Genomic DNA, 11,829 nt, shown 5'->3' on the forward strand with positions numbered 1-11,829 from the left:
AAAGGCTGGTGGCAACTTATAAGGGAGAGCTCTCTTGCTTATAGGCAAGTTTAATTCAAAAGCACAACTGCAGTATGAAAGGCAAATAGCTGCCCTGATAACAGGGATTCTCCACAAATGGAAGTGGGGTGCATGTTTGCCTTTCTGTGCTTATTTTTCTACATCAGTTTGCAAAAATGCATTGTGAGCTACAAGTAGCAAGGGATGCAAGTCTGCTAAAATTTCTCTAATGCAAGTCAGATTTACTTTTTTAATTAGAAAGATTTGAGCTTAAATCTTGGTATGTTTTGATGTTCAGTGGAGTAATGTCTTATAGACCCATCAAGGACCCCAAATCTCTCTACCCCAGGCATGTGCTCCTACAACTCTAGATAGAAAATCTTTCCACTAATTTTAAGTTTGGTATTGAGTTATTTGTATTGCTGCAAAACTTGCAATATCAAAACGCTTCCCTGTCCCTCTAATCAGCTCGGGTATCAAGCATGAGGCAACTTTTCTGCAAGGCTGTCTCCTCCTGTCCTCTGTGTCAGATTTAATAAGCTGTTTTCCCAGGTGACCCTCCACAAGCTGCTGCCTGGATTGGCCAGTGTATCCTCTACTTGCTGATAATGGTTTTTGAGAAGACTGTGATTAGCCTTGTCCTGCTTATCCCTGGTTGGACAAAGGTAAGCTTCTGAGCTGTATTTTTCTAGCCACAGCTCTTGTGGCTTGTTTCTTGTCAGCTTTGCCTTATTAGTGGTCCCCATCATCATAGGTCTTTAATCTTTATGACTTGTTGACATCTCTCTGTAATTATTAGCTATTACTTAAGTTTGGGGAAATATGACTTTCATAACAGTTTGGCTTTTGGTACATTCTGTTGCTAGTCAAAAGCTAGTGGAATAAGATGCTGCTTTAATTTTCTTTTCCATTCTTGGAAGGATAAAATGAGCTGGGCTGGCAACTGAGCTACTTCAGTTCTGCCAGAGGATTTCATCAAGTCAGTTCATGTTGGTGTTTTGTTATCCCATGCCTAAACTAAGGGGATTTTTATAGGTTAATTGCGGATGAGCTATCTCAGTAGTATGCTGTCCTTCCCTCCCGCAACTGTTTCTGTATGGTAGCTCATGCAATGGTAACTGTGTTGATCATGAGTTTCTCTTTTAAAAAAATAAAAATAATAATCCTGTGGCAGTTGTAGCCACGTACCTGGTGGCAGGTAGGTGTGATGGGTATAAAAACCAATTCTGGGTGTTGATGGGTAACTCCAGTATTGAGTGCATTTACATGTAGTGCCTAGTACCTCCCAGGCTGATGTGACTTGACTGAAGTTATTTACAGCAATCTGGGAGCACTTATCTGTTCCCGTTAAGGGCTTGTCCTTCTAACCCGGTAGCCTACAGTGCTGACTTGGACGTGAACATGTTCAGCAGCACGCACTGCTAGATCCAGAGATGCTGTTGGATTCCTCTCCATGCTTATCACGCATGGCTGGTGTCCTTACTTCGCAGCTAGGCTCCAAGGAGCCAAGAAAAGTCCCACCAGTTGTCACGGCTAGTTAAAATGAAAGACTAGCAGTACTTATTTCTTGATCTGTACAAAATCCTGTGTTTGGCAGCTGGGCTAAAGGAATAGCCCATGTAATCTAAGAGCTGGGCTAAAGCAAAGGCTGCAGAGCCCTAGCTAGGAGACTGCTGGTGTAAGAAGGCAACCAGTTTGCAGCAAAGATCTCACAACAGAGCTGTTCATATAATGCTTCTGAATGCTTTCCCCTCTGCAGCTTCAGCAGATCCTCCTGGGTTACATCCCAAACCCCCAGCTGGAGCTCGTCCTGGTCATGCTTGTTGTGCCTTTTATAGTCAATGTAAGTGGTGCCTCTGCAAGCACTGGGTGGGGTGGTCTGGAAATTACAGTCCCCCCCAATGGGGAGCGTGTGCAGGAACTGGCTTCGGTCAGCCTTGAGTAATTGAAGTGATTGGGACAGGGTGGAGGGGAGTGGGAACAAATATATTTGTTGTCATGAATACACAAATATGTTACTACTGCCTTGCCATGGTCTCCGTTCCTAATTCCCGTTCCCTTGTCCAACCTGCTGGGTGGCTGACTTTGAAGAAAGCTGGGGATCATTAGCTGAGGGTTGTGTCTTGGCAGCAAGCTACAGGTGTGGGAATGACCCAAAGCCCTTTAAGTTCCTATAGGATGGCTTGTCAGTGGTGACTTTCGGCAACCTGCCAATCTAGCTGTTTGGCTAGTCTTCAAATTGCATCACAGAGAGGCAAGGTGTTCAGGTTACCCAGACCTTTGAAAAACTAGTTTGGTAAAACCTCTTGAAAGCTCAGCTTTTTCCTGGTTTCCCTGATTCTGGGTAATCCTTGACCTGCTGCTTACTTTCTGTGAAGATGGGAAGTGAGAACAAGGTGTCAATATTCAGATCCCCCCTGGACAAGGAGCGAGTTGAACTCTTTTCAGTTTATACCATGAGCACCGCAACGGATGCGGCATTGGCAAAGTTGGGTTTATCCGCCTATGCTACCAGGCTCTTTCCCCACTCCAGATTGCATTTCGTTGTTTGAAAGCAAACTCTGGTTCTTGAAGAACTGACCAGTGACCGATACAGAGCGAGCAGGTTGACCCGGGATGGAGCTTGGCTCAGTGGATATTTCCACATGGAAACTTGGCCTATTGTGGTCTTTTCCACACCCCCACCCCATCCCCTTCTTCACTGGGTCAACAACTATGGAATCAATAAGATTTATGTGAGAAGGGATCTCAGGAATTTGATTCGTCCAACCCCCATGGACACACTTGATGCAGGGTTAATTTAGATATCGAATTAGGTTGATCAAGGCTGGACATCTGCAGAAACCAAGAGGAGAAGAAATAGCTGTGATTGAATGACTTTGCATTTTGGTCTCTGCAACCTATTCATGCAACTTCTTTCTCCCCAAGGCCATTATGTTCTGGGTTGTGGACAGCTTGATCATGAGGAAATATAAGCAGAAGGACACCCTGGACATCAATGGATCCACAGAAACTCCTCGAGCTAGGAGGACTGAGGAATCTCAGGTAAGACCAAGGATGTCCCGTGTTTGAGACCAAACTGCAAGCTTATGGCATGGTCTGTGTGCTTCACCACCATCATGCAACATATCATCACATTGCCTAGACCTAGGGTGATGCTTTATGCATGTGATTGATGATCCTTCTAAGTCAAACTGACTTTCCATGCTTGTAGCTGAGATCAACAGAAGGATGTCTTCTGGGATGATCCGTCCCTGTCTAACAAAGAGCAATATTACAGCCTACAAAGTGTCGCTGAAATGTTGCCCTAAATGATGACAGTATCTTGTGAGGGATGGGCTAGCTTTTGCACTAACCTGCGTGGGCTTGTTGGAGCAGTAGGCTGAAGCTGGAGGGGTACCTCTGCACCATCTCTTCCAACTTTCCCATTTTTAATTGTAATTAATCTTGGCTTAGAAGAGCTTGCTTTCCTTACTGTAATTAGTAGCATCCTTCTTAGAGGACAAGGGCTAGCTGGGAATCCTATTTTTGTCAGCATTTGGCATTTTTTTAGCCAGATACTGGTCTGTTAGCTGTAGGAAGCTGTATTTTGTGTAGTCTGAGCTTGACACTCAAAAGTTATGGGGGGGAGGAAGTGCTCCAGTCCCAGCAGACTTTGTTCTTGTTAATGACATGTGATTTGCTGAGCAGTTGGTATCTTTGCTTCTCATCGCCTTTTGGGCAGAGACCACAGCCTGAGTTTCTGGGTTGAATTCCCTTCCTTCCCCTGGCACCCAGACCCTCTTTCAAAGTGCTCTGTGTATGGCGGCTGATATCCCGCAGTTCACTGGCGAGACTTGCTGAGATAAGATAGCTTCTGGCGGTTGCAGGCTGGCTCCTGGACTAGCTTCTGCTAAGGAATTTAGGATGAATGGAAATAGCTCTTGCTTTCCAAGAGCTCTTTTAAAAGAGTAACAGCTCTTTTGCTGATGGGTGAGATGGCCAACTACTGGTGACATTGCAATGCACACGGAGGTAATAGTATTTAATGGTGTGCTTGGCGGTCTGCACAGCAGCGGTGGCTTCCACAGCTCAAGGGTGCAGTGGGGAAGCAGTCGCAGCTCGTGGGGATGTGGTGTTGGAGGCATCCTCCCTCTGGCAGGGTGGGCAGGCAGATGTGAGCAGCTGTTGAGACAAGTGAGTCACTGCTCCTGGCCTGCCCTCCAGATAAACAGTTGTAGCTTGGCAAGGTCACTAGAAACATATGAACAGTGTGCCCCAGGGAGTTTCCTGACTGGTGCGTTTGGTTGGGGCATCCTTGAGAAATCTCTTATTGTTTTGGAGAGAGGAGGGAAGAGAGGCCTGAGCTGGGCAGTACCAGTATGTCTTGATAGTTGTGCATTGAAACTAAGAACTCATACCTAGGATGTGAAGGTGGATTAATTCTGGGCACGAACATCTCCCTGGTTATGGCACAGTCACGGTTTCTTAGTGGTGATTGATGTTCGGGAGTGAAACCTCCTTGAAAGAGCTAGGTTGGAGGTTTGCTTCAAATGAAAAAGCGGTGGTAAAGATCTGCCTTACTGACTGGATATGCTGGTGTGTTCCTGAAGGTTTAAGATTGGTTAAAATTACACCAGCTCAGAAACAAGGGTAAGGAGGTAGCATCTCTAGTTGAGATGCCAGTCTCCTTTCCAGCTTTTCAAACCTAAATTTGGAGCATCTAGTCTTATAGATGGCTTGCTGCTGTGGGTACACAGATGGTATCACAGTTAATGGTTTTCCATGGAAATGGAGCTGATCCTCTGCCTTGCTCCGCTGAAGGCGGGGCAAGTTTTTTGTGGCCTCTAGCTCAGTTTCGGATAATCTGCAGGGAAGATATCTATTAATCTCTAGAAGCTAGGAAAGGCTCTTCTGGTAGTTCAACTAGATGGGTTGCTTCAAGCAGTGGAAACTGGACTCCTACCATCTGACTCCTGTTGTCAAAGGCTTCTTCCATCTTCCAAGTACTTGAATCTCTCAGACAAATTTTTGCTAAGACCATCAATGTGCAGGTCGTCTTTCCATCTTGAAACCCTCTGATCCATCACTGCAGTGGAGCTACCAGGGGGACTGGTTTGTACCTGGAACAGTCTACAGGCACTGCCTCCTTTCTGCTCAGGCATGTTCCTGTGCCTCTGGCCCAGCAAATAGTTTGGGCAGAGAAGGCAGGTAATGAAGAAATACAGAAGTGGGTGACCTGCTTTTCCAACTCTGTTTTTTTGGCACTGGGCCTTGAGGTATAGACATAGGCTCCTGCTTCATGTGTCAACTTTTTTAGGCTATGAATTAAAGATTATGTTGGCTGGCTGGGCCCTAGAGCTGGATTGGTTGGAATTTAGGCTCAAAAACAGAAAATGAGGGTTTGCTGGGCTTGTTGCTGCTAATAATCTGTTCGAGTTGGGGAATTTCTTCCCTCCCAGCTGCCCCACAGAAAGGGAAAGAGGGAGGCTGAGAAGCATCCCTGTACAGGGCAGAGCTGGCTGAGGCTAATGTGTCCTGCGGTTTATCAGGGTTCATCAGGGCTGTCTGGCAGCAGGCGCCAACAGCTCCCCATCATGCTGCCTTCTTGAATTTCAACACTCTGCCTATCTTGCCAATAGCGAGTGTCATTATTTTCACTCGAACTAGCAGTTTGTGTTTGGAAAAGGAAGGGCAGAGAGGAAGGAGAATGGAAAGGGTGGGCTGGATTTAACCTGTGAAAAACCCACACTCAGTATTTCCTATAGGGATAGCAGGAAAACTCAGCTTTGTCCTTGGCTCGGTAGACTAGCTGGGTAGCAAGATGAAACCCAGCAATCCTGCCACTGATGTCACTTACTGAGTCTGCAGCATAGACCAAAGGCTCTTCTGGTGAGCCACAGATGTGACAATGGGCTTTTGCTTATAACGGAGCAAATGCTGAACATTTTTACACTGAAACCCTGAAAGGGACAAACTCATGGCTGGAAGAATTTCACCATTCCTTCCAAGTCAGTCTTAAAGCTTTCTGTTGTTTCAGACTTGTGCCTTGCCTTGGTAAATCCTCACAGTAGTCTTTTTTTTTTTTTTTTTAACTCCCCCCCCTCTCTCATGGGATGGAAAGAGATCTCCCGAGAGTACCAGTCTGAATCCAGTGCTGTTCAGGCTGGGGAAATGCGTTCATCTGCGTGGCCCTTATTTCTCCTTTGCATGTGTCCTGCCCTTGACCTGACTGTCTTTTCCCTTGCCCTTGCAAGTGCCAATAAACTTTAGATCTTATCAGTGATTTCTTTGTTTCCTCTGCTCAGGAAAACAAGTCAGTTTTAATAATGTTTTATTTGATCTTTTTTGAACTTGTTTTTGTTTTTTTTCCCAAGGGAGGTGAGTGAGTTTCTGCTTCTTTTCTGAAGGCTCACATTTTCAGAGACGAGCCTTAAAGCAAAATTTGGTCTAATAATGGTTGTCACAAGTACCACTGTTAGGGTGAAGCTAGAGGCTAGTTTAAGGTTGGGAGAAAAGCTAATATACTACATAGGGACATGCCTTTGGCCAGCATGGAGCTCAGCACCTATCCCAATTCCCTTTATAGGAGCTGTGACTTTTGGCAAATCCCTAGGCTGAAGATACTGATGAATGCCAATACCTATGCTGCTTGCTTTTAAGTATTGAAGAATACTCCAAGAGCGAGTTTGATTTGCTGGTTGCTTAACAGAGCTGACTTTTAAATAGCTCAAGGTGAACTAAGGTGCTTGGTCCTTATGGGAATGTTAAATGAAGGTGGGCATTGAGGTGCCGCTGGAAGGAGATTCTCCCACCTGTCAGCCCTTGTGTTGGGTTTGCATGGCAAGGTTTTGTTAGCGGGGGGGGGCTACAGGGGTGGCTTCTTTGTGAAGCTGCTAGAAGCTTCCCCCATGTCAGACAGAGCCAATGCCAGCCGGCTCTAAGACGGACCTGCCGCTGGCCAAGGCCGAGCCCATCAGTGACGGTGGTAGTGCCTCTGGGAGAACAGATTTAAGAAGGGGAAAAGTTGCTGTGGAACAGAAACTGCAGCTGGAGAGAGGAGTGAGAATACGTGAGAGAAACAGCCCTGCAGACCCCCAGGTCAGTGCAGAAGGAGGAGGAGATGCTCCAGGCGCCGGAGCAGAGATTCCCCTACAGCCCGTGAGGAAGACCACAGTGAGGCAGGCTGTCCCCCTGCAGCCCAGGGAGGTCCGTGGTGGAGCAGATCTCCACCTGCAGCCTGGGGAGGACCCCACGCCGGAGCAGGGGGATGCCCGAAGGAGGCTGTGACCCTGTGGGAAGCCCGCACTGGAGCAGGTTTGGTGGCAGGACTTGTGACCCCGCGGGGGACCCACACTGGAGCAGTCTGTGCCTGAAGAACTGCAGCCCAGGGAAGGGACCCACGCTGGAGCAGTTCATGGAGGACTGTCTCCCGTGGGAGGGACCCACACTGGGGCAGGGGAAGAGTGAGGAGTCCTGCCCCTGAGGAGGAAGGAGCGGCAGAGACAACGTGTGATGAACTGACCCCAACACCCATTCCCTGTCCCCCTGTGTCACTGAGGGGAGGAGGGAGAGAGAACTGGGAGTGAAGCTGAGCCCAGGAAGAAGGAAGGGGTGGGGGGAAGGTGTTTTAAGATTTGGTTTTATTTTCTTATTACCCTACTCTGATATAATTGGTAATGAATTAAGCCAATTTCCCCAAGTCGAGTCTGTTTTGCCCGTGACAGTAATTGGCAAGTGATCTCTCCCTATCCTTTTCTTAACCCATGAACCTTTTGTTATATTTTATCTCCCCTGTCCACCTGAGGAGGAGAGTAACAGAGTGGCTTTGGTGGGCACCTGGTGTCCAGCCAGAGCCAAACCCACCACAGCCCTACTGTCTCATGGGAACTCATCTAAGCTCAGGTGCAGGAGGACAGTGGGATGGTTCCTACCTCTACACCAGGCTGGTGGAGCTTTAGGCAAACGGGTTTCCATGGCTAGCAGGGAAATGTCCCCAGAGCTTCTTTGTTTTACAACCTGTGTCATAGTTTTCATCTGTCTGTGCAGTCTCTTTCTCCGCCACTGAGATGGCTTGGTTATCTGAAGGGTCTGCTCGGATGAAGTACCAAATCAGTAGGCAGCCTTTTCTCCCAGGCAGGAGGGAGAGCACATGGCAGCCCTGTTTCGGTAGCGTGACCCATGTTTCACAAGCTGCTGGCCTCCTGGTGCGGGGAGGAATGCATGAAGTATTTGAGGACTGCTGAGTGAGACAGTAGCACATTGTCCCAGGACTGGGAAACCATGGTCCGTTCCCAGCTGTGCCACTGACCTGCTGTGATCCTGACCTGGCTGCATCTGCAGGGTAGAAGTGCCTTGTCCGAGTTGTGCTGAAAACTCCCAGACTGGAGTTTGGCTTGAAAACCGTATCTGAGGGTATGTCCCATGACTGTCATAGCGATGAGGTGCTGTCTTGTGATGAAACTCCCTGGGGAACTGCGGAAAAGTTGGCTCGAGCAGTTTTGTACGAGCTGTACGGTGGGCAGGTAGCAGCCTGAATGGGTCTGGATGCGCCACGCTTAGTGCCTGCTCTGTCATCCACGCTTGACTGCGAGGGGATTTGAGTTTGCAGCTGAAACCCACTGAAATTACCAGTTCATTAGGCCCCAAGACTAGCCTGTTGTAGCCTGTCAGAGTTCGGTGAGTTTATAATGCTGCGTGTGACTTAACTACCCACCCATTTTTTCAGGTTCAACAGCATCATGATATTAGTATGATAAACAGAGGAAATCTTCACTTGTAAGAGGTGGAAACTTTCCAGTGTGTCCTGAACCAAAAAAAAAATTCTTTGAGACCAATGGGGGGGATGGCAAAAGAGCTTAATCTGATCTACTGCTATCCTTTGAGTGCCTGATATGCTGCTGTGAAGATAACAACATGATATGGAGGGGCTGGAGCGTGCGTGAGGGTGGGGAGGAAATCTTCCCCTGGGGCTCTTCTGCTCCTTTGAAGTCATTGACTCATTGCAGTTTGTTTTTCCTGTTTAGTCGTTTTGTTGCTGTGGTGACTGGCCCCGTGGTGCTGCCTAAGTGCTAACAAGTGGAGGGCATGTTAATTCACAACCGTGCCTGGAAATAGCCACGGATAAGACTAATTCCCCCCTGCTCCTGGTTTTGCCCTAGGGAATACTGGGCTCTGGGACTGGTTGAGCTGTTGGGGACACTGCACGTGAATGCTGAAAGCCCCCGCGCCATCCCCTGACTTGTGCTTTGGAGCTGGAAGGCTGCTGTGGGTCAGGCACAGGGAGGAGGCTTCACAGTGCGTTGGTTCGGTCTTGGAGAAAAGTGGGGTCAGATGGGGCTGAGGCTTGGGTCTAAGGCGAGGTCTAAGCTGCCTTGCTGGAGGAAGCGAAGTTTGTGGGGGTGGTTGTGGTACCTGCCCCTTGTCCCTGCACCAGCCGTGAACTAATGATGCTATTTGGGTTCTGTGATGGGTGAGTGGAGGGGGGGGAAGGGGCTGCTGGCATTGCTCAGCTAGGGAAGTATCACTGGAGGTCCTTGATGGTGCTGTTAGGCTTGTGCCCCTCTAGAGTTGGGTGCTGAGGTGCCAAGGACCTGGCCAGTGTTGATGTTGGAACTGGCGTTGACGAGAAATCCCATGACTTGACTGAGCTCCCAAGTACTGCTGGGCATGATACAAGCTGTAGCGCAAGGTTTGACTGCACTTCAGCTGTGCTTAGAGCTAGCTACTGTCAGGGCTAACGAGGGTAGGGATTCTCTTGCCCAAAGCTGTTTTTGAGGTAAAAAGAAGGGGTGGGATGGGGTTGAGCAAACAATCTGCCAAGCTGTGAATATTACCCGTGCATCCAGCCTGCTGGCTGGCATTGGGTTTCAGCTCTTCTGCAGTCAGTGCAGCCATAGCCCAAGTAAAATTCAGCCTTTTTCCTCTTCCAGATGATGTGGCTGGAGGATGCCCCACACGTGGCTCTGTCTGCATCGTGCAAACGCTCCAGGCCGGTGGCAGCCAGTTAGCTCAAAAGAGCCTGTTGGTAGCTTCAAGTCTGAAGTTAGCTACTGAAAAGCGTAGGTGTTCCTGGAGGCAATGGGCAGCCTTTTGACCATGCAGTGAAGCTGTGGGCTTTCTTACCTGGAGAGGTACCGGTGAGAGGTGTCAGTGCTCAATTTTGGCTCCCGCAATTCAGATGGAGCCAGGAGCTGCTGTGCCAGGTAGAAATAAGGTGCTACCAGGCTAGGACACCACTCCTGATCTTGCTGGCTATGGCTGAAGCTAAGTCTGTAGCTCTGCTTGCTCTCCTGGCTGAGCTCTGGAGATAGCAAGTAGCTGGGGGCCTGGGAAAAGGTCTGCATTTGGTACAGCTGTTTGCAAAATATGTGGCCTAGTTTTTGTACATCTCCGCTGAGGCTGCAGCCTGGCCTGAACATGCATGTCTATGTGTGAGTCCTGTCCCATGGTGAACAGAGCTTTTAGCTGCCTGTTCTCATCTCAGGGAGTGGGGGGGGACAAATGACACCAGATCATCATGGTGTCTGCGCCCAAATCTGTCTGGCTGTTGTTGGAGAGATGGTCAAGGTGACCTTACGACCTTTCCCATCTGCCAGAGAGGATTAGATCCTTGCAGCAGACCCCTCCAGGGGTGCTTGACCCTTTCAGCAAGCAGTATCAGGAAGAGCTGAGAACTTCCACTCCATCAGCATCTGTCTGTTCTCCTTTCTAGGTGTTACTCTCTCCAGACATGGATTTTGATCAGTCTGAAAGTGACCAGGATATTTCAGGACTCCAGGGAACAAACCAGAAGATGAAGCAGCCCAGCTATCAAGTGGTCATCTGACAACACAGAGACAAGGGAGGTAGAGGAAGGGAAGCAGCACTGTGATCCTTGAGCTGACTGAGGAAGGGCAGGGTGGGGAATGCTAGTTGATCCCTATGAATCTGCAGAGATCCTTTTGCCTGCCTCATCTAGACCTATCCTTCTGCAGTTGTCTCTTTGGGATGGTATCTGTGCAGGCTTGGGGCTGTCTGACCCTAACCTGTATGTATGCAGGCACATTGCAGTTAGGGGCATGGGTATATACTTCCCTTGGCTGGCCAGCTGGGTGTAACTTTGTCAGGGTTAGAGACTGAAATAAAAAAATTGTCTGCTTTTCTTTTTTTATAGAAAAGAGGGAAAAAAAAAATCTATCTTGTACTACCTGAACTGTGACACTTTTATATGCACAACACTCAAAAGTATTGGTTTGTAATATGTATTTAAATGTCTTGAATTGGGAAGATTGTCTCAGTGGATCTGATGCTTTTTACTTTTTATAAGGAATGCAATAAATATTTGACCTAAAACTGCTGCATAAATGAAATGCCTTCATATGCTTAATGCTTTGCAAAATCCTAATGCTGTAAAAGGGAGGAAGGGGATCTGTTGAAATTTTTCCTGACCAGTTCCTTACAGGGCAGGTTGTCTTTCTGTAGCAGGGGTCTCCTAGTAAACCCACAGAAGAAGAGCTGAGCCATGGTGTTCAGTTTCTGTAGATGGGTTGTATGAGCCACTTCAGTGCAAAGACCTGATGCTGCAGCATCAGCTGGTGCCAGACTCCAGCCTGGAACAGACTCAGAGATCCATCCCAGTTGTGACCTTACAAGTGAGTGTTTGTGGGGAACTAGAAGTTGACTACTTGTCTTTTACCTAGTTTAAAAATAAACATATCAAATCTCTGCAGCACCTGATTCAAAAACTAGACCTGAAGAGTCAGCTGAAGCCCCACTAACCAGCCATGATCTTATGGGTGTAAGGGAATGGCCTCAGGTAGGACTGCTGCGGGAGTCCCAGATCCTGGCACCTTTTCCTCCAAGTGTGAG

At 48.1% G+C, this 11,829-nt stretch overlaps 1 protein-coding gene across 1 annotated transcript in view; it reads left to right on the forward strand.

Moving 5' to 3' along the window:
* The window catches only part of LOC104322793 (store-operated calcium entry regulator STIMATE), a 39,012-nt gene that overhangs the window by 26,219 nt on the left and 964 nt on the right, over window positions 1–11,829 (forward strand). The window contains exons 5-8 of the mRNA XM_069801568.1: window positions 553–665; window positions 1,760–1,843; window positions 2,929–3,045; window positions 10,694–11,612. Coding sequence (XP_069657669.1) covers window positions 553–665; window positions 1,760–1,843; window positions 2,929–3,045; window positions 10,694–10,807 — 428 coding nt within the window. The 3' untranslated portion in view covers window positions 10,808–11,612. The remainder of the gene's footprint in view (window positions 1–552; window positions 666–1,759; window positions 1,844–2,928; window positions 3,046–10,693; window positions 11,613–11,829) is intronic.

Source organism: Haliaeetus albicilla, chromosome 14 (genome assembly GCF_947461875.1).
Source record: "Haliaeetus albicilla chromosome 14, bHalAlb1.1, whole genome shotgun sequence".
Classification (NCBI taxonomy): Eukaryota; Metazoa; Chordata; class Aves; order Accipitriformes; family Accipitridae; genus Haliaeetus; species Haliaeetus albicilla.